At 40.1% G+C, this 22,615-nt stretch overlaps 1 protein-coding gene across 1 annotated transcript in view; it reads left to right on the top strand.

Moving 5' to 3' along the window:
- Positions 1-22,615, top strand: part of GPC6 (glypican 6) — a 796,854-nt gene that overhangs the window by 421,713 nt on the left and 352,526 nt on the right. Inside the window, exon 3 of the mRNA XM_076362195.1 lies at positions 18,220-18,611. Within this exon, the coding sequence (XP_076218310.1) occupies positions 18,220-18,611 (392 nt within the window). The remainder of the gene's footprint in view (positions 1-18,219; positions 18,612-22,615) is intronic.

Below are 22,615 nucleotides of genomic sequence, written 5' to 3'. Positions count from 1 at the left end.
TTCCAAATTATAATACACACACTGTTCTGGAGATAATTTTTAATTATTTACGTGGCCACACTTCCCTGTCTTGCTTCATGTGTCTTCAGCTTTTTTACCTCACCCATATATACTGACTGAAGATTTCAAACCCTGAAGAAAAGTCTGTGCAGACATACTATTAGGATGAAACGTACCACTAAAATGTGTATAGTTAAACGTTTGTGGTAAGTCAGTGATTAGTCTGGCAGGCTGATCACAGTGACTGCTTCCCCATCTCTCCTTCCTCCATCCCAGTCCTTGACTTTTGGAGAGTTACAGCATCTGCCTGCAGCCCGGGTTGTTAGTTGTCATACCCTTCTCCACGGCAGCTGATTGGGAGCTTTGATATTCCTGAAAGGTCTTGATTTGATGTAGTCCCCTTTTGTGTGAACAATTTAGGTAACACAGACCTTAATTATCTATTCTCTAGCCTGTATGATCCCGTGGTAATTTCATAGCCCGTTTTGCATCTCTCATGGGTAGAAAATTACACATAGGTTGATAGAGTTGGCAGTGAAGTGGCAAAGACAGATGATTATCTGAAAAAATCAAATCCTCTAACAAAAAGACTTAACTCCTCAGGTATGGGCATCCTCCCACCTTGTATGCCTAAAGATTACTTTCACATGTATTTGCAGAAAATTAATCTCTAATGCTTAGTACTGAAACCAGAGAAAGAAACACGTAAGTGCACAAGTTCCTGAATCAATCGCAAGATTCATGTGTAGTGAGTTATTTCTTGGCATTTTTAAAAACACGTACGTAAGATTAGTTTGAAGATCTTCTTACTATAAAGGACAATGATGACAAGTGAACTGTGTATATTAAAACTTTATGAAAACAGAAAGTGTTTTTGAAATATTAAGAACTCACTCAATTATGAAATTTAAACAATGTAAATGGACTCCAGAGATATGATTGCAATTCTAGGAATAGACTAGTTTGTGAGCTGTCACAGCTAAAACATTCAAAATGAGAATACATTTTTCATGTAGTTCTAAGGCTTTAAAAACAGTAAAAAAATCTTTAACTTTATTTTCCAGTTTCCAGATTTCAGACTTAGTCCAGTACACATTTTAGATGCATATTCCATCAAATCTGTCCTACTTAGTTATCATGTGAACTCGTCAACCACTGAATTTTAAATATGATGTAGTCATCCTTGTTTTGGGAAGCTAAAAGAATGCAATCTTACCTCCAAAGGGTTTGTTATTCTAAAATCTCACCCCTATAAATATGCAAGAAGCAAGTTCTGTAGAAGAAAGGCAGGATTTAACATTTTTGAGCAAATTTTTCTTTTTTTAAAATTTCTAGAGTATACTCTTTTTCCGTGCTATCCTGGATCCGAGCATACAACATCTCTCTGACTTTCTCTGAGCTTTCCTGGCTCCTTTTATGTGCGCTTCTGAAGTGCTTCATTTGCGTTTCATCCCCTCTCTCCCTCTCTCTCCTGGAGAGGAGTCGAGCTGCTAGCATCGCGCACACAAACCAGCCTCCAGCCTCCTGGTTAACTCATGGAAGTGCTGTAGTTTGCATGCAATTGATACACCTGCAGCTTTAGCTGTCTGGTTTATATGGGCCTTTTCATTATTTTTATCCTTCTCCTAAATGAAGGCCAGACATTATACTCACTGGCTTCAATAATATTTGTTCTCTAAGCAGACTAGTTATAATCATTTAATTCTGCTTTATCAAACCACAGAGCTAGGTCAATTGGTATTTTTGAATAGGTGCAAGCTACAACCCTAGAGGTTGCAGGAGATTTTACCTATTTTATCCGCATAGGATCCTAATTGATGTATATAACACCAAGCACCGAAACTATCATCTAGAGGAATCTTCTTTCAGCACCTATAAGAGTCTTATCTTCATGCCTGTAGATACCTGACTTAAATATTTGGTTTGTAAACACTTTTGCATAGTTGTGTTTGACAAGCACATTAAAAACGGTTGCTCATGAGCTACGAATCTCTTAACTTCCAGCTACTGCATATATTGCACAGCTGGCTGTCATGATGCTAGCAAGATTTTTGCTCCGTGATCAAACAGGAGTTTAAAATGCAAAGCGTTCAAGATGCTTATCATTATTGTCATTTCTATGCCTTCCTGAAAACGCTAAGAAAAACTTTTCCACCATCCAAGCACCACCCACCTAAGATGCACTTTTAGCAAAGTTGCCAGCTCCATGCTGAATGAGTACCTTGCTATTTTCGCTGAAGCTAGACCCTTGCCGAACTCTGCCTATTGGGGCCCACTTAATTTGAAATAGTTGGAGAACTGCACAGAAGCCAGACGCAGAAGGACACAAAAACTACATTGGCAAATGATCTGTCAAGTGACCCATGAACAAAATCGAGATTGAGTTGCCCTTTGAAATAAACCTATTTGAATTTTATTATCTCTAGAGCACCTTGTGTCTCTAATCTTGTGAAAGGTTAGTATTCCATCCATCAGAGCAAGATTAGAGCTCTAGTTGATGCCTGTGCTTGATGATAACTGAATGCAGTAGTTGGGGCTGGAGGAAGGAGATTCATTAGCATCAGCAGTTCAAAGAAAGATTGGGTAAACAGGTGCTCAGGGAAGCAGGTTCGCAATATAGACCACATATATTCCAGGTCAGGATAGCAGAAATCAAAGGAGCAGAATGTCAGCGAAGATTTAAACCTTTTAACAATAATCCAAGCAAAGCAATGTTACCTTATTCCCATCCTTTTATTTCGTGTCGCAGATTAGCAGACCCAAATGGCAGCTGCCTACTAGGCTGAAATGCTAATCACTTCCTCGGTATATCTATCAAGAAAAAGCTAAGACTGAAGGAATAAATGAGAAAATAATAAAAGAAACAAATCCAGGACTCATCACCAGGTTAATGTCCACCTGATATGCATAGACAGAAGCAAAGAATGCAGGTTCTGTGATGATAAAATTAATGCTCTGTTTTTATTAATTCAGAAGTTCTCCCTCTCCTACCTCAGGTAAAAATCATTTCTCAAATGTTACGTCTTTTTAAAGTTTACCTGACATTTTGAAAAAAGCTTTAGTGAACAGGCATCGTTTTGCCATGTCCTTGTTTGCCTGAACTTTCTAAATTTTATATTATGCTCTGAATTATATATATGATTAAGTTAATAGCTGCGGTGACCTTACTTCTCATTTTAAAAACAGAAATGTGATTAAGTTCTTCATTGTTCTGTGGCAATGTCAGCTCCAGCCCTATGTGTTGCTTCAAGAATATAGGTGTAATCCAAAGGATTAAAATGTGTATATTTTTCTAATCCTTTAGTTCCTCCTGGTGGGTCTGGATTTGTGCCTCTGGCTTTTCTATCCATCCAGAGCAGACCGTGTATTTATGATCTCACATTTGGCTTTGAAGGATAACAAGAGGCCCTTCGGACCTGATGCCAATGTATCAGCCAGCAGCAAAATAACATGAGACTGAATTTTTTATTTGCTGTCAAACTTCATAACATCACAAAGGAAAAAGAAATAGAGGGTAGGTCTGAGATTTTCCAGAGGCAGAGCTATGTTAAAGCAGTAGAAATGGTTGTATGCAACCTGTGCATGTGCACATGTGCAACTATGACAGTTCTGAAGGACAAAGGGGTCCAGGAAGGCTGGACGATCTTCAAGAAGGAAGTCTTAAAGGCGCAGGAGCAGGCTGTCCCCATGTGCCGTAAGAAGAACGGGCGGGGAAGACGACCGGCCTGGCTGAACGGGGAGCTCTGGCTGGGACTCAGGAAAAAAAGGAGAGTTTACCGCTTGTGGAAGAAGGGGCAGGCGACTCAAGAAGAATGCAGGGATCTCGTTAGGTCGTGCAGAGAGGAAATGAGAAAGGCAAAAGCCCAGCTAGAACGCAATCTGGCCGCTGTCGTTAGAGACAACAAAAAAAGTTTTTACAAATATATTAATGACAAGAAGAGAGCCAAGGAAAATCTCCATCCTTTATTGGATGCAAGGGGGAACATTGTCACTGAGGATGAGGAAAAGGCTGAGGTACTCAATGCCTTCTTTGCCTCAGTCTTTAATAGTCAGACCAGTTATCCTCAGGGTATTCAGCCCCCCGAGCTGGAAGACAGGGACGGCGAGCAGGATGGGCCCCCCATAATCCAAGAGGAAGCAGTTAACGACCTGCTACGCCACCTGGACGATCGCAAGTCTATGGGGCTGGATGGGATCCACCTGAGAGTGCTGAGGGAGCTGGCGGAGGTGCTCGCCAAGCCGCTCTCCATCATTTATCAGCAGTCCTGGTTAACGGGGGAGGTCCCGGACGACTGGAGGCTTGCCAATGTGACGCCCATCTACAAGAAGGGCTGGAAGGAGGATCCGGGGAACTACAGGCCTGTCAGCCTGACCTCGGTGCCGGGGAAGATGATGGAGAGGTTCATCTTGAGGGTGCTCACAAGGCATGAGCGGGACAACCAGGGGATCCGGCCTAGCCAGCACGGGTTCATGAAAGGCAGGTCCTGCCTGACCAACCTAATCTCCTTCTATGACCAGGTGACCCGCCTAGTGGATGAGGGAAAGGCTGTGGATGTGGTCTACCTGGACTTCAGCAAGGCCTTTGACACCGTCTCCCACAGCATTCTCCTAGAGAAGCTGGCGGCTCACGGCTTAGACAGGTGTACTCTGCGCTGGGTCAAAAACTGGCTGGATGGCCGGGCCCAAAGAGTTGTGGTGAATGGAGTTCAATCCAGTTGGCGGCCGGTCACGAGCGGTGTTCCCCAGGGCTCAGTTTTGGGGCCGGTCTTGTTCAATATCTTTATCGATGATCTGGATGAGGGGATTGAGTGCACCCTCAGTAAGTTTGCAGACGACACCAAGTTGGGCGGGAGTGTTGATCTGCTCGAGGGTAGGAAGGCTCTGCAGAGGGACCTGGACAGGCTGGATCGATGGGCCCAGGCCAACTGTATGAGGTTCAACAAGGCCAAGTGCCGGGTCCTGCACTTGGGCCACAACAACCCCATGCAGCGCTACAGGCTTGGGGAAGAGTGGCTGGAAAGCTGCCTGTCGGAAAAGGACCTGGGGGTGCTGGTCGACAGCCGGCTGAACATGAGCCGGCAGTGTGCCCAGGCGGCCAAGAAGGCCAATGGCATCCTGGCCTGTATCAGAAATAGTGTGGCCAGTAGGAGTAGGGAAGTGATGGTGCCCCTGTACTCGGCACTGGTGAGGCCGCACCTCGAATCCTGTGTTCAGTTTTGGGCCCCTCACTACAAGAAGGACGTTGAGGTGCTGGAGCGTGTCCAGAGAAGGGCAACGAGGCTGGTGAGGGGTCTGGAGAACAAGTCTTATGAGGAGCGGCTGAGGGAACTGGGGTTGTTTAGCCTGGAGAAAAGGAGGCTGAGGGGAGACCTCATCGCTCTCTACAACTACCTGCAAGGAGGTTGTAGCGAGGTGGGTGTCGGTCTCTTCTCCCAAGTAACTAGCGATAGGACGAGAGGAAATGGCCTCAAGTTGTGCCAGGGGAGGTTGACTCAATGATCTTAGAGGTTTTTTCCAACCTTAATGATTCTATTCTATTCAAAGTAGGAACCCATTTAGTTCTTAGGTAGTACCCACAGTATAGTCACAAAATTAAAAAAAAAACAACCCAAAACTAAAATAAAACAATGCCAAAATGAATTTCAATTTGTAATAGATTATACTGATGCTCAGGGTGTAAGAAATCATGACTTTCAGCTAAATCAGATTAAATCAGAGCCTGTGACAGAATGTACAAACTTTGATGGCTCCTCAGAAAAAGTAAAAATGTTTAGAAGAGGCCAATTTTAAAGCAAAACCAGGTAGTAACAAGAACAACAAAATCAAGGGTATTTATGGTGTTATGAAATATTTCTGTACAACTCTTGATTCCAGAGACAAAAGCTGCTTTTTCTGTGTAATCAACAAAAAAGTTTTTTCAGTACCCTCTACAGTTACATTTTCACCTACTTAACTAATTTTTACTGTATTAAGGGACTAACACTATAAACTGTACATGGGTGTGTAACACTAATTAAAGTGCTTAATGACTAAAAACATATTAGGTAGACTTTATGCCACCTATTGCAATTATTGTGACATTAAACATAAAAATTTCAATTGAAATGTATTATACATACACATATGTTGTGGTTTAACCCCAGTCAGCAACTAAGTACCACACAGCTGCTCGCTCACCCTCCCCCCTGCCCCAGTGGGATGGGGGAGAGAATCAGAAAAAAAAAGTAAAACCCGTGGGTTGAGATAAAGACAGTTTAATAGGACAGCAAAGGAAGAGAAAATAATAACAATGATAAAGGAATATCCAAATTAAGCGATGCACAATGCAATTGCTCACCACTTGCCGACCGATGCCCAGCCCATCCCTGAGCAGCGATCGCTGCCCCCCGGCCAACTCCCCCTGGTTTATATACTGAGCATGACGTCACATGGTATGGAATATCCCTTTGGCCAGTTTGGGTCAGCTGTCCTGGCTGTGCCCCCTCCCAGCTTCTCGCTGGCAGGGCATGGGAAGCTGAAAAGTCCTTGACTGGTGTAAGCACTGCTTAGCAACAACTAAAACATCGGTGTGTTACCAACATTATTCTCACGCTAAATCCAAAACACAGCACTGTACCAGCTACTAGGAAGGAAATTAACTCCATCCCAGCCGAAACCAGGACAACATATTATGGGCAAGTCTGAGTGAACATGTGGTCTTTACAAGAGATGAATGTGTGACTAATAAAATAATGCTTCTTCAGTGAAAGTGGAGAATATTTTCTAGATAATAGGTTGAATGAGCAATATAATTTAATGCTGAACCCTAATATAAAAGTCACCTATTGGAAACACATTTCTAATTATATGGTTTGTAAATGTGGAAGCACTTAAAGTATAAGGCCATCTAGGCTATGTAAAATTATAATGTACTTACGAAGTTTCTTATTATGGAAAAGGAGCAGTGTAATTAGTGTCACCTAATATGTAACATACCTAATGTTTCCATTTTTCAGAAGTTGTCATTGTTTTAGTGTGAGTTTGAAAGTCTTCTCACAATTATTTAGGTCCTCATTCAAGGAAGTATGTTATCTCAATTTAAAACCAGAAGGTGTATTCTTTCTTGTGTCATTTTCAAAGAAATCCCTATTTTTTTCCAGCTGTACTGAGATATCTGCCCCTTATTGTGTTATATGGCTGAATGTTTCTCCCAAATGAGTAAGTATATGTACATTCGGAAAACATAAATAAAGAAGTTATTGGATAAAAAGTTTACAATAATCTCTTACAATAAGTATTCATTTTACTTCCCTATCTCACCAGACTGCTAAAAACTAGTCTGTCAGATAATGCAGTAGTGGAAGCCCTAAAATCACCTTATCAAGCAATAATACATATACTCATATCTGTATTAAATAAAATACTAGCACTGATCTAGCGGGGTCGATACGAAGAGACAGGCTCCTGTGGGATGTGAAGGGGAGCCCCATTTTAGAGCCCAAGCCAGACTTCTGATCTAAAGCTGCCTTTCTCCCCCCGTGGAGAACATAAAGGCAGAGCTGGAGCAAGGCTTCACACTGAGGTTCCTCGGTCGGGTATCTGGAGTGAAGTGGCGTGTAGCCTGGACTGCAGGTCCTCCTGCGCTTGACAAGGTACACAGTTTTGGGGTCCCTTGTTCTGCCCATGTATTCAAAGGAGATGGTTTTAGCAGTATTGAGAGACTGTGTCTGAGGAACTTCTGGAAAGCTGAAGTTTAACTCTCTTCTTATCACTTTCTCCCTTTTACATGGCAAACAGTTGCCACGTAAATACAACAAACACAACAAACAGTTGCCATTTCCCTGTTTTTCTATTTTCTCTCCGACTATTTTTGTCCTCTCTAGCTTTTGCTTTCCTGTTTCACCTGTACTGCCTCATTTGCGCTTGTTTATCCTCCCATATTTTAATGTTTCTGCAGTAATGTAGTGCAGGAAAGCAAATATAAGGCCTCTAGTCAGCATGGCTCACCCTGGACCCTTCACCGCCTGCTGCTCAGTAGGACTGATCAGCTTTTCAGCTTGTTCCTCAAACCCCTTCTCAGAGGGCTGTCACTCTCAGCTGGCAAGATTTACGTGAGAAGAACAGTTAGTGGGAGTTTCAGCTCAAATGTGACACAGCATGAATGTTATGGCCAAAAAAGCTGGAGAAATACCAGAATATTACACAAGGAAATAGTGTCTAGCACTAATTCCAGGCACTGAATGGAAAGACTTTGCCGCCAAAAGTGACCCAGAATCTCCACTCCACTAGGCTCAGGAGGAAGCATTGGACACCAATGAGGAAAACATGGCCTGTGCCTACATTCCCCCATCAAGCTGTCAGATCAAAACCATGTAATGTGAGGAATTACGTCTGTCTGAGAGAGGGGGATGAACATTGTATAGTGGGGAGGGCAGACAATTGGGTCTCAAGATTGCAGAGAAGATGGAAGAAGCAGTAAATGGCAGAAGGCCTGGAAGTCCAGTGACTTCTGTGCAAAAAACCCCCAACAAACAGACAAACAAAAAACCCATACAAAAATCCAGAAATAGGATCTAGATCTCCTAGCTCCTACTGAGCCACACCACTTTATTTCATCCCAGGACCATAGCAAGGAGTCAAAGCTATTGTTTGCTTAGAGAGTCAACAGCTTGTGGGTTCATTGAAATATTCTTGTCAGTATGTTCAATAGATTCAGCAACTAATGAGCAGACCAGCATAGAAGCACAAAACTTTGATATCACTACATGGCATATCCATTTAGATGGAAACATCATATGCAATACAGCAGCTAATAAATTGGAACAATTCCCAAAAAAAACTTGTCTTAGGAGTTTTAAGGCCACTCCTGTGTAGTTCAATCAAAGAAAAAGTAGATTATACTGTTTGAAATCTAACATAACCCTAAATATATACCAATCTTGCAAAGACAGTTTTTCAGTTCATTGTACGTACGTTGTATCTAAGTTTCCTTCTGACTGGAAAACTTTCCCAGTAGACACACTCTTAGGAGAAAAAAAGGTTTCTGTTGAGAAGGTAGGTCATATAAAAATCAATCATGCAGTATCTTGATCCAGTGAACTGGTGTCTACAGATGAAGGTTTATGTTGACTTTAAAGCTATTCAAATACCAACTTTGTTTTTTAATCCCTGATCTTTGAAACATCCGGGTAGGAAAGTTTATTGACTTCACAAAGCCCCCTAGGGGACCCAAGGTCTTTCTACCAGCACATGAATGCAGATCCAGGATCTGAAAGACTGTTTTCTTCAAAAGTAATAGATCTTTTCCTACATTTGTAGCTTCTTTGAAGCCAGCTGTATTATTCTTAACCTTATCCTTAATCTATGATTTTATGCATTGCCTTGTTTTAAGTCACTGATTGCACAAATCTGATCTCTGGGACCATTGTTGCTCCTTAACTTTCCTACTATTACCGTAGAAAAAAAATTTCATCCCTCTAACAAACTGAGAACATTTACGTTGACTTCCTGACATTTAAGTTAACTTAGTTTGATATCACAAAAGAAAAAGAAAGTTTGCTGCTTCAGTGAAGTTTGACTGTGTAGCTCAATTTTCAAGCAAGAAATTCAGTAATACTTCTGTATTATTGCAGTAACAAATAGTACTACACGCAGTGTCCAAATAGTCAAGCAAAATCTGGGAAACCAGCCTGGATTTAACACGGCTTGGCCTTAATAGTGCATGGGGTTCCTTTGAGTGTGGATGTAGGAAAATTGGATAACCTCAAAAATAAGTAAATTATCTTGGAGGTAGTTTTATCTTTTTTGTTAGCGCTGTTAAACCATAACACAAGTTATTAGCTGCATTCAGAGGTGTCTGGAAAAACCATCAACATTACTTCATTACCTCTTAAACGGCAGACTTACATGCAAAATTGATTTTATGTATATAATAATTTCAATAGGAAGTCAAACTTCAAACTGCTCTTACAGCAGGCTTCTGCCGGTCAGCTCAAATAGGAGTCTTTTCAGCTATTGCAGTATTATCTGTCTCAGGTCTCACATCTTAGAGGGTTTTTTGATGCAATATACTGATTTCTTTACAAATACTAAAATGAGCTTGTTTCGAAGAGAGAGAAAGGTGAAATGAGATGGAAAGGAAAACTGCAATGGGTTTACAGCAGTTACATTATATAAATACAACTGTGTAAATATTTCTTAGCTCTCTGCACTTGCAAGTGTGACATGAAAGTAGCTGCAGTTCTAATTTTAAACATATCGTGATGCATCCAGTCTGAGCTGTTTGATACCCGTCCTTCCACACTGGGATTCAGGAACTGCACTTCCTACTGGGTACTTCGCAGAATGCATGCGATCCAGTAGATGCTTCAGAAAACACCCCCTTCTTGAAACTGAATAGGGCCCAAGTACCGGTTTTCAAACTCCTCAATGACAGCTCTTCACAGTAGTCTATTTTGTTTAAAATGGGAGGAAGAAACAAAAAAAGGACGCTATTCTAAAAGAGAAGAAGCAGCCCTCCTCAATCCCATACATGCCTAAATCCAGGCTGAGATTTCTGCCTCCGAAGCCCGGTTCCAAAGTGTTGCTGCTGTCAGGTTGTGGTTAATCACAACATTGTAAATAGAAGTCAATGAAGATTTCGGTGTTTTCCTCTGGCCAGCCTCCTTCCAGACAAATGACTCCTGCCCTTAGTCAGTTCAAGCTGTCTACTCTGAGAAGAGGCATGAAGGTGTGCAGTGACTTCAGTGCCACATTCCTCCCCAGCACGACACCTGACCTCTGAACGCTGCAGGACTGCATCTAATGATAGCAAATACCACCTCTGGTTTGGGACCTGCTTGTCAAAAAAATGCCTGCTTTTTTTTTTTTTCTTCAGACAGAATATATAAAGTGCTCTGGCTTAAATCAGTTTTATCTGGCTTGTAGCAAGCCAATTTGCCCCAAGTTAATTTGCCCCTATGTCTTCTGGTCCACCTTGCACTTCCCTGTATTAAAAGACAACAAACTTTTAATACGTTTAAAAGATTGTTGTACATTATAGGCATGGCAAAGAATTTTCATACAAAATGTTAGATGGTAAATCTCCTTAACTATTGAACTGGATATTTGATAGCCTCTAGTGGTGCGTAGGGAAAAACAGAACAGTCTCTATATTTTAAAACAATTGTTGCACTGAGTCCCATAGTTTATATATTGTTAATATCATTTTCATGAAAGCTTTAAATGTTTTTCAGAAGAAACTGGTGACTCATGAATTTTTCATGAGGTGTTATGCATTTTTATGAACATATGATGTAAAATTCATCATTCTGAAATTCACAGATATCCATGAAATGCTACATGTCTCTCTTTGGTCATGGATATTCATGACAGTACTACTGCTATAAGCGTTTAAATGCTCATTCATAAATATTCTAGAATGTCGCTTTCTGATGCCATGTAACATTTTGCTTATGTTTTATGAGTACTTCACTTGGGCATTTTCCACTTGATAATGAAAGTAGAACCTTCAGGGACAGTTATTAGTGTATATATAAATTATGTATAAAGCTATCTCATTGCTTTGTTTTTATTCCTAGCATTTACTTTCTTGGTTATTGCTATAAGTTCAATGAATTCTTTGAGGGGATCTTGGGAATTTCAGGTTTCATATTTATAATCAAGGATACCTCATCAGTATAAAGTACCAGATGCAACAGGATATAAATTGAGATTCTAGAGAGCAGTAAAGATTTCAAAAGTATGTGTTAATATCGAATTTAATAGTTCTCGTGTGAAAGTGATGTATTTCACCTAGTTGCAGGACTGTCTGTATAGAATCAATGGCAGGATCAAGTCTCCCTTTTAGACATACTCAAGTGTTAGTAAATGACCTTTTGCAGTGAAGAAACAGTAAGTTTAGCATTTAGAGGTTGCACCTGCATCCCCTGAAGTTGTTGATAATGTTCTCATTGATTTCAGTGTTGCAGAATGACGTCTTAAGACCTTTATCAATGCATGTAATCAGCTTTGAGTAGATGACAGATCCTTCAACTCTATATTAATGTTCATTTGTACAATAATTTCTTTGTACGTTGGCGTTAAATAATGCCTTAAATTCTTTGTCAGATTAGGTTTTCATTGTGATAATGGCATTTGGTGTATAAATATCAGCCTAGTTTTTTTTCCATTTGCCTGCACCTGACTTAACCTGTCCAACCCAGCCCATGATAGATGTGTTTGTGTTTCCTCCCCATCCTCATGTCCCTCGTTTTAGTGCAGCACAGTGCTGTTTGCATTGTCTCCACACTCCACAGTGGGGAGTGGTTAAAGACGGACCCTCAGTGGTCTTCCCTTCCCCTCGGTCTCCTTCCTTCCTTGCAACAGCCTGACCCATAAGGGGGAAGAAGTCATGGACTCTGGACAGGAGGCAAGGAAGAAGATTGCAGTGAATTATCTTCTATTATCAAGTCTTGCAGTAGTCTGAGAAATTGAGAGATTAAAGAGGGGAGAGAGACCCGCATCTTTACTCACAACCTTTGAGACTGCACTGGCTTCTAAACAATTTAGTAGCATCCAAAAGATTTCATAATGTCATGATATTTACAGGTATAGGACATTCTAGAAAGGTATCGATATCCATTAACAGCTAAATCCTTTTACCCATAGGTGATTTTACCCAAGACGTAATTAGAGGATGTAAATTACCTATTCTGAAATTTGAAATTATAGGACACATTTAATTATCTGACTTGTATTTCTTAACTTTAAATGCAATGTGTATATATTCAAAATGAGTTAAAAAAGGAGAGCAATTTTCAACAGACCTCATTACACTGCAGTTTTTGTTGTTCCTAATGGAAGCTGAAATTCATTTCCCAGTTGTGACTGTTGAGTGTTTCTAAAGGTCAAAGCTATAAGGGAATTTTAAAATTAGTGATTCAGGCTCACTAAAAAGTAATACCAATGCACTGGTAGCCTTATGCGTATGATTTGTTCACTCTTGAATATAAATACAAATTTAATGTCAAAAATAGGTAAAAAAAACCCATCTGCTATAAGTATTCTCCTTACAGCAACTTTTTCTCAATCAGGAAGTTAAATTGAGTTCTTTTTGTTTTGTAAGGTTAGCTATTGTTAGAAGAAAGTCTCTGGAAAAAAACCGTTGGAAAGTGAAAAAGCATAGAAACCACAGAGGTTAATTTCACTTGAATTTCCTTGAGATAAATCACAACTTTCACTAATTGATACCATTGTGGAATATCTTTAAAAAAAGAAAAAGAAAAAAAAAAAGCATTTGCAAGAATCCTGCAAAAAGATGAAGATTTCACCAAAACATTTTTTTCATTAATGACTTCATTAACAAAGAAAGACAGACAGAAATAGGGCAGTGAAAAAAAAAAAGGCTGCCATTGATGTATGTGATGAATGTAAGTATCTGTACCTAAACAACCCCCAAAGAACCTTTCTGTCCAAAAAGGTAGTTAGCTTACATGAATTCTGATATCCTTCTTACTATCAGCCTTATCAGCACTGGGAAATTCAAAGATGTGAAATGAATTTAGGTACCTAAAGTCCACGTAGGGTGTAGCTGCATGCGTATCTTCACAGTAAATGGTAGATCACTAGAATTTGTATGTCTAAATCTTCAGACCTCTTTGAAAATCAATGCCCACAAGCAGGAGAACAAGGCTATAATGGGGAACTGCCTGTATATTTTGGGTGGTGTTAGCCAGTGATGGATGAAATCAGTATGCCACCCTGAGCAATATTTTCCATAAAGGCTGATGTAAAATCAGACATATATCCCTGTCCAGAACCTCTGAAGAGCTCTGTGCAGCTGTGCTGTTTTTTCTCGGGTGGCAGTGGGACTGCATGTCCGGTGTATCAGATGCACCGTAGTACAGCATTCAGATCTCAAGTTCTGCTAAAAAGGAAAGCTGAGCATAGTATATGGTAATTGAATGAAATTTCCTTTTGGTCCTTTTGGTCTTAAAGCTCATGCATATCTTTTGGGTTTTGGGAATCGGGCAACAAACTGTTTCTAGCTTTGCAACTTGTCCTACAGCAGATGTTGGTTTTGCTTAAATTACAGGTGGAAAAGAAAATACAAGGGAGTTTATCAGGCTGGGAATGACCATAGAGCATCAGCTCCAACACAGTACAACTTTGTTTATCTAATAATTGCCTCTAGATGGTTGTGATTATATTTTGTTGAAGGCAGTTATTACATCATGCCATGCTGCAATATTATCCCTGATCCTGATCCACTGACTTATGATGACAACCAGTCATCACTTTGGAATTAGGCTAGCTCCCAGGTTGAATGCATTATGACAGTAGAGTACCTATGTTAAAATAGAATGAGAAAATCAGCTTTCAGTTGACAAGGTAGCGTGAGAGCTAACAAGACCCTGTTTTTAATCTGAGAGGAGTACCTACCATTCAGTAAGGGACTCTAGCAATGCATTGTGTCCTTTCACTTTGTAACAACTGAGTTGTCTTATCATAGACAAAATGTTTAATAACAATTCAGACTTCATTTGCAGAGACTGTTATTATCAATCTTGCATCCTAAATTTACAAATAATGTTTAAAATACAAACTAGCTTAAGTGTTATCCATTGACTGGAAACCCACCAGCATGTAATGGCTCGAAGTAGCAATCTTCTCTCCCTCTTTTCAGTAGCTCAGCGTGCCTTAGACCTTACCCTTTTCAACTACCTCATAAGCAGAACCGAACGGGCTTCCTGAGACCATCTGACTAATAAATGAAAGCTGTATAAAAACGTGCTTGCAACATAAGACATACACAGGACATATTCTGTCATATAAATGAATCACCACTTAAAATTAGGAAAAATTATTTCCAGCATTAACACTGCTCATGACAGGCTATTTTGGCAGCAAAAAATTTCACAGGATACATATTTTAAAACACTGCGCAGCTCTGTCTCATATAGATTCTCCTCTCCCACCCTAGTACTTGAGTGCCTTCCAGAAGCACATTAAGCAACATGACTAATGTCTGTCTCATCTTCATTCTTTTACTTTGAGCTGAAATATTACATTATTTTTCAAAAGCTACCTGCAAGTTGATGAAATATCATCTTTGCAATGAACATAAAATCTTTAAATTACTGTGAAGACCATGGAAACATTCAACCTTTGCGGAAGCAAGTACAGTTTCTCTTGATGTAACTGGACAAGTGCCCAGTTATGCCAGGACACAGCTTCTGTACGTAAGCACCGCAAAGCAGTCTACCTTCTTGATGTATGGAAGATTTGTGGACTAAAAAAGCAAGTGATCCTTCACAGCAGCATTCATTTTGCTGGACAGGAGTTGATTGAGAATTTTTCTAATTAGTACAACAGGGGAGATCTCTTTCTCTCTGGAAATAAAAAGGTATCAAATTTTGTAGTTGTTGCTGCTTTATTATCCTGATCCTGCATAGGGTTACTGATGCAGATAACTCTCTTAAACTAACTGTCTTTTGTATGAAAGCATACAGAAGACTAACAGTCTAACTTTTTAATGGCATAATAACTTACTCTAAGCAATAGCTCTCAAAGACTACAGACCTATGAGAAGACTAAAAATTAAATAAATGTACTGCAATTTAGAGGACATTAGCTTTCCTACAGAATGCATATGTATGGTGTCACATTTGGGCTAGCATGAAATTTAAGCTTGTGGAGTTACTGATAATGTTTGTAGCGCAGTATAAATAAAGATTGCAACCAGCATGGATCACATTGTGCTAGATGCTGTACAAGCACAGCAAAAATGTCTACCCCTCCCTGAAAAGTTTGGTTGGCTTCCAACAGACTGACTGTGAGATTGCTGCATAATACCCCCGCACAAAGAAATAATAGGCTAACAATCTCAGACGAGAGGAGCTGTCAGCAAACTCGGTTATGCTTTGCTGTGACTGACTTATGCAATGGCATGATCTTTTAAGATAAACAGTGGGATTCCCGGTATAGCTATGGACTGGGAGGAGCCAGCGTGTGAATTGCTGAAAGCAGCCCCCCAGCATACAGAGCCTTATGGCAGAGAAGTCGAGGGGCCTGGATTCACTGCTTTTGTGACTGTCTTTCTCAGTCGTCGTTCAATTGCACTGGTCTGAAAGCCTGGTTTCAACCTCAAAACAAATTTTAATTTGAGCCCCAAGTTTTCTTCCATCTTTTTGCCTTCCAGATTGTGTGACCAGAGAGCTAGATGTATTCAGCAGTACAGCCAGTATACATTACTTCTTAGAAGAAGAAATGCTGAATGTATAAAATAGTAATCAGGATGATTCAGACGTCAAGGATACCATCAGGTCAGGGTTAGGGGTGAAAAACAGCTTTGTTTTGCTTTTCTCTAAACCAGCTTTGTCAGAATTAGTGGATAATTTGGAAAAACAACAGAGAAGACTGTATGTTGCGGACCTCAAGTTATTCTATTTGGCAATGAAGAATAATAAGGGTTTCTTTGTGGTTGCGGGTTTTGTGGGTTTTTTTTTTGCTTTTCCCTACATAAACTATTTGGCAAAAGCATATTCTTTTCCAGATGGAATTTATTCCATATGAAGAGCTGTGGTTTTAATGACAGTTTAGACATTGATACATTTATTAGAATATATATTTCCCTTTAATAAATGCTTTGATGTAGCGAGTATGTTCTCAATGTTCTGTGTATACATTTCATGATAACCCCTTTGCAGTTATATGGGAGATCAAAGACTGCAGCTCTACACAATTTCTGCCAAAAAGAGGCAGCTCTTTTCTTACTGAGTCCTTGTAGACTGTCCACAGTGTTCGGTGGATTCTTTTTTCAGCTGATCACAGTTGCAAATCCTCAGATTCAGTGTAGATTTTTTCTTACATAGTCTTTATTGCCATCCTGTCTTTAGCATTGCAGTGGTTCTGCATTTTTATGAGTCACTGTAGCCACAGCAGGGCCCTATGTTAAAAGAGTATTCACATTAAAGCATTAGCCAAGACTGTGAGAAGTCAGCATGTCCCTGCAGTTAGCACATGCAGATGTGTCTATGGGCAATGACCACATATTTAGAATCTGGTATCCTAGAGTTGGCTGCGTGATGACTCCTGCGTCAGTGCAAATCATTTAATCGCAGCAAATATACGTGTTTTGCCAAAGGCATTGCCATCTCTGCCTTACTGTCTGCAATGCCCCATTTACAGGCCACAGCAGTCATTGAAATCTTTTCCAAAGGAGATTTAAGAAGGTTGACAAGCGGACCCTGGAGGAAGATGGGATCTTCTAAAAACCAGGAGAAGCTATGCCTGCTTTTGTCAGATGTGTTTAAAGAACTATTGTACATGCTCAGTGAATTTCTTGGGAAAACCTAAGCATCACATGGCAGTTAAAGGATCTTAACAGAAGAGATGATTACATATTTCCAGTGTACCCCCTGGGCTCGGTTTCCAGTAAGAATAAATTCCACAAGCCAAAATTTAGAAATATGTTATGGTTTGGGCCTGAGTAGATAAAAGGGACAGAAGCAGTAAAGTCTGAAATACTTTCAAAAAAATGTAAGGTCTGCTGTTCCAAAACCAACAACTAGCACAAACTGGAATTAGTAGGCTGGCTGTGACATGACTGGTGGAGGGTTCCAGTACTGTTCTTCACTAGAGTAGCAAATTACTGAAAATACTAACATTTTCTTAGTATTACCTAGACATGTAATAATTTTAAGAGGGATTCTGCTCGTTTTCACTCAGGTCTCTTTCAAGTTCTCTTCAAGAATATTTGCAAATAAGTTTTCAGATTTATTTCCATGGTGTTCTTCTACATTGTAAGAACTTCAGCAAAGTGGAACTTAGCATCATCTAGCTATTCTAAAATCATTACATTTTCAGTTAAGTCATCATAGTAATGACTTTATGTTTAGCATAGAAAATTTAGTATACTGGCTATGGAGGATATTGCAAGGGATGGGTATTTCTATGTTCAAATAGTACTTGAAAAAGAAGTGGAACTACCCTCACTGAAGTTCTTTTAAATGGGTTTTTCATGTTCAGTGTTATAGGTTCTACATCTTTCTACCTTGTTGGGGAATTCAGGTTATACTCTGTTTTTCTTTACCTCTGAATAAAGCTATTTCCTATCCAAATAGATGAATTTCATTAGTAAAGCACTGCCGTAACAACACATTAGGACAAGCTTTACTAATGCTAACACAGGAATGCAATCAGAAAACCCTTGGTGCCTTACTAATATATCCAGTTAACACCTGCTTGTTTTCCCTGCAGAATTTTTCCGAGAACTTCTGGAGAACGCGGAAAGATCCTTAAACGACATGTTTGTCCGGACGTACGGCATGCTGTACATGCAGAACTCGGAGGTGTTCCAAGACCTCTTCACAGAGCTGAAGCGGTATTACACAGGAGGCAACGTGAACTTGGAGGAAATGCTGAATGACTTCTGGGCTCGGCTGCTGGAACGGATGTTCCAGCTCATAAACCCCCAGTACCATTTCACTGAGGACTACTTGGAGTGTGTAAGCAAGTATACGGACCAGCTGAAGCCGTTTGGAGATGTACCCAGGAAGCTGAAGGTTCAAGTGACTAGAGCGTTCATTGCTGCACGGACCTTTGTTCAGGGGCTGACAGTAGGCAGAGAGGTTGCAAACAGAGTATCCAAGGTAATCTAAAATCAGGGGGTTTTAAGCTTGAATTTGTTTCAAATTTGCTAGACAATTGAAATCTGATTGTGCGCTTTTTTTTAATACGGGGGGGTGTTTGGTTGGTTGTTTTTTATGTCTACTGATATACCCATCCTAAGTTTATAAATAGGGGCAACAGTTGTTTTTAATTCCTTCTGGAGATATTAAGGCGATACTGCCTGGAAAGCATTTCTCTGTGCTTAGGACACAATGAAATATCAATATACTTCAATGTTATAGCTTGGTAGTGATTGTCATTAGTAGTTCAAAACCGGCTACGTATATCAAAGATTATGATTATGATCAGAATTAAATGTTTCAAGCCAATTTATGCTGCTGTTCATTAGGGCAGTACAGCCCTCACAGCATTCATTCATCATGCAGCTGGGTGATGGATTTTGTTAGAAATATCTAGTCATGTTTTTGATGAGAAAATAGACAAATAGTGACACCTCTGGAGCTTGAGCTTTCCCAAAGGATGGTTTGACTCACATTTATTTTAGTTTTAATTATTTATCTATGCAAATATTTAGGATGATTACAGTCCTTGAGGGCTTCACATAACTAAAGCTATGTAAGAAAAAAACACACACAAAAATAACCCATCTGGGTACCAGAAATGTGCCTGAATGACTTTCTCTTACACGGTGTTTCAAACTCAGGTTTATTTTTCTGAATTGCTGTTCCAACTAGATACTTGCTCTGTAATCTGGCTATTTCACAGTCCTAGTCTGTACTGTGTTTGGACCTTAACTATATTCTGAATTCTGAAGTGCTCTAGTGAGATCCACTATGAAATGCCCAGATACTCACCTCTGGACAATAAGTGCATGCATGATTTTGATGCTTGCCCCTTGCAATGCTTTCCTGCATTTACAAGCCTAAGCCATTCCTCTTCATCAAGAGGACTGGCTCCCTTGCTTCGTTTAAATCACAGCCAGAAGGTGAGGTAGCACTGATATATTGTACAGTAGGCTGCAATTCAAAAGCTCCACAAGATGAGGCTTCTAAACTTTTCTTATCCTGTATGATGTGATATTTTGCAATTACAAATCCAGCAGCCATGAAGCTGGAGAGGTAATCAACAAGTGAGAGCTTGATTTTATGCCTAGGAGACTGCATGGAGGCAAGGATCATTTTGCACTTAAAGTTGGTGAATGAAATACATGATCCTGGTTACCCAGCTAAACCCAAGGTCTCTTTCTCCCAAGTACCTTCCTGGGCTACAGGGTTGCCTTCCATTTTTTTCTGGTGCTGTCAATTCTTGCAGTCCTTTCTGAACAGTGGCAGGGCACTGGCATGAAATCCCAGCCCGCCTAGTCTAGCTGGGGACAAATATGGCTGTTTATCCTCTGAGTGTGCAGAATGCATATATCTGCAACCCCAGATTTCCTCTGAAGAGCGGTGATGTCCCCATGGGTCAGGTTTTAAGTGAAAGTGCTGAGCTCTGATGTCACTGTTGTCAGTAGGCATTAGGTCTTGCTGCATCAACTGGATCAGACTGTAGGGAGTAAGCTATGTAATTCATGTAATAGATGTGTAATTTGTGAATCACAAACAGATTAAGGTATGAATTCTCTGCTGAGATGTCACTTTCCCTGTGTATGTACATGACTGTACAGAATGTGCAGGTGTCTCCCCTCTTGCATACCCAGGAAATGTTTTCATCTCACCTGCTGGGTTTTAGGCACATAAGACCTTTCAAGAATAGGGCTTATCACAAGATCGCTAACTGATCCTATGATCCTATAATGAGAACTACTAGCTCTGTAATCATAAAGTGAGCCTTTTTGTAGTGTCACTTGAAGATGATAACAATAGCTCAATAATGCTTCTGGTTTTTTTCTTTTAACATGAAAGCAACACTTTAAAATCTCTAAAAGTGCTCGGTGGTTGGTGCAAGATACAGTACAGGTTCTTCACTTTATATATACATAATCAGTGATACTCTATTAGACTACATCTAGAATACTGCATTCAGTTTTGGGCCCTGCCCATAGAAGAAAGACATTGACAAATTGAGACGAGTTCAGTGGAGGCCACCAGCATAGTCAGGACTGGAGTACTTGCCCTGTGAGGAGAGGCTGTGGGACTGGGGCTTGTTCAGCCTGGAGAAGAGGCGATTTCAGGGGCACCTAGCAGCAGCTCCTGGTGCCTGTAGGGAGGTCATCAAAGAGATGCAGCAAAGCTCATCACAGTGGGGCATGGTGGGGTATGACGGGCATGAGTTGAAACAAGGGCCAGTTCATACTGGATATAAGGAGAAACTTCACTATGAGGATGCTCAAGCAGTGGATCAGTTGCCCAGAGAACCTGCGCAGGCTCCATCCATGGAGGTCCTGATTGTACAAAGCCCTTTGAGATGACCAGGTCATGCTAGTCTGAGTTCAGAGCTGACCCTGCTTTGAGAAGCAGGTTGGACTGGAGATCTCCTGAGTGTGCTTCCAACTCGAATTATCCAATGATCCTATTAAAAGATTAATGAAATGAACATTTTTACTTAAATGTAGAATATGCTTTGATTGCAAGACTGACTTCGGTATTAAAATCTCAGTGGCTATATTCATATCCATAGCAAATGGTAAACGATTGCTGGTTTTAGGGACTTTGTGTCATATGCAGCCTGATGAGGCAGATGCGAAGAACCCCAAGTGACACCAAATGTTCAAGATTCATAAATATCCTGTGGAAGGGCTGTGATTACTCCTAGATCGAAGCTTTTGTGATCATATCATAACTGTGGATTTTTATGCTGGTCTATCTACTGTAGAAAATGACAAATCCTTTTCTTTAATCATCATTTTAAAAGACTGCAACCATTCCTTAGAGTTAGCACATAACTTTGCAACCAAAAAAGAGGTAGGTAAATATTTTTTGTTGCTGTTTTGGAAGTCATCCAGATTCAGCACGGATTTCATTTTCATTGTACTCTAATACTGAGAGATTCTGTGATAAGAATGCCACATCTGGGTAAGCCAAGAGAAATGAAAAAAAGAGAAAATGAAAAGGAGAACTGTTGCTGCTCTTTTACAGAAATCTTTGTCCATTGTCTGCACTGGCTGGGAACAGGGGGGGATCTCCTAGCTGCAACATCACAAGCTAGAAAGATTTTTTGCTTTCTATTTGTGTACCCATTATCTCACTGAACTGCCACTGTCAAAGGCCACTCGCATAGAAAAAAGTTGAACCTACACATTAAACACCACGAGAAAGAGTTTTATTAATGAGAAAGTTGGTAACAACATCTCCTTTGGGCCTTAATTTACTTTCTCAGCTTCTTCTGGCCCATTTCTGTAAAGGAGTTGGTGAGTCACACACTCAGAAGGATTTGTTCCCTATCTAATGTCAGGGATGCATCCTTTCTGAAGATTTCTCTTCAGAGAGGGTGTAATGTTGGTACTGACTGAAAATGATGTAGTCAGTGTATTCCTTGCAAAAGAGCTATACTCCCCTCTTTTTCCAATGAAGCATGCATCCAAGCACACTCAAAATAGGCAACACATATCACAAACATTTTCCTCTTACAATAGTATTTTGCTATTTGCTTATGTCAGTGAGATTATAATTTATACAAGAAGTCCCATTTAGATAAATGGGGAGGGAGGGCAGTTAGGACATGTCTTTTTTTGTAATTTTTTCTAACATTATATTTCAATAGTAAGCAGACACAGTTGGTTCCACCTGTCTGAAGTTGTGCAGTTTTAATTGAACAGTGTTTTCATAATCTCAAAGTCCAATTGCACTTTTTACTTTTCAGAGATTTTAAAACCTTTTTATTTCTCATACTAATGCATTAAAAATTTGTCAGTCTATGTTTGCTAAGGGCTTGTTAAATCTCCACTCAATGCAGTGTATTTCCACTGGCTTGAGTAGACTTCAGCTCACTAAATTCTATGTATGCTTTATAAAGCTGCATATGCATATAAACAAAATGTAATTACAGTATTTGTAAAGTGAGAAAAATGAAAACTATTTATGCATTA

The sequence above is a fragment of the Aptenodytes patagonicus genome, chromosome 1 (assembly GCF_965638725.1).
Source record: "Aptenodytes patagonicus chromosome 1, bAptPat1.pri.cur, whole genome shotgun sequence".
Classification (NCBI taxonomy): Eukaryota; Metazoa; Chordata; class Aves; order Sphenisciformes; family Spheniscidae; genus Aptenodytes; species Aptenodytes patagonicus.
The sequence above is the reverse complement of the archived record's forward strand: the minus strand, read 5'-3'. Positions and strand labels throughout refer to the sequence as shown.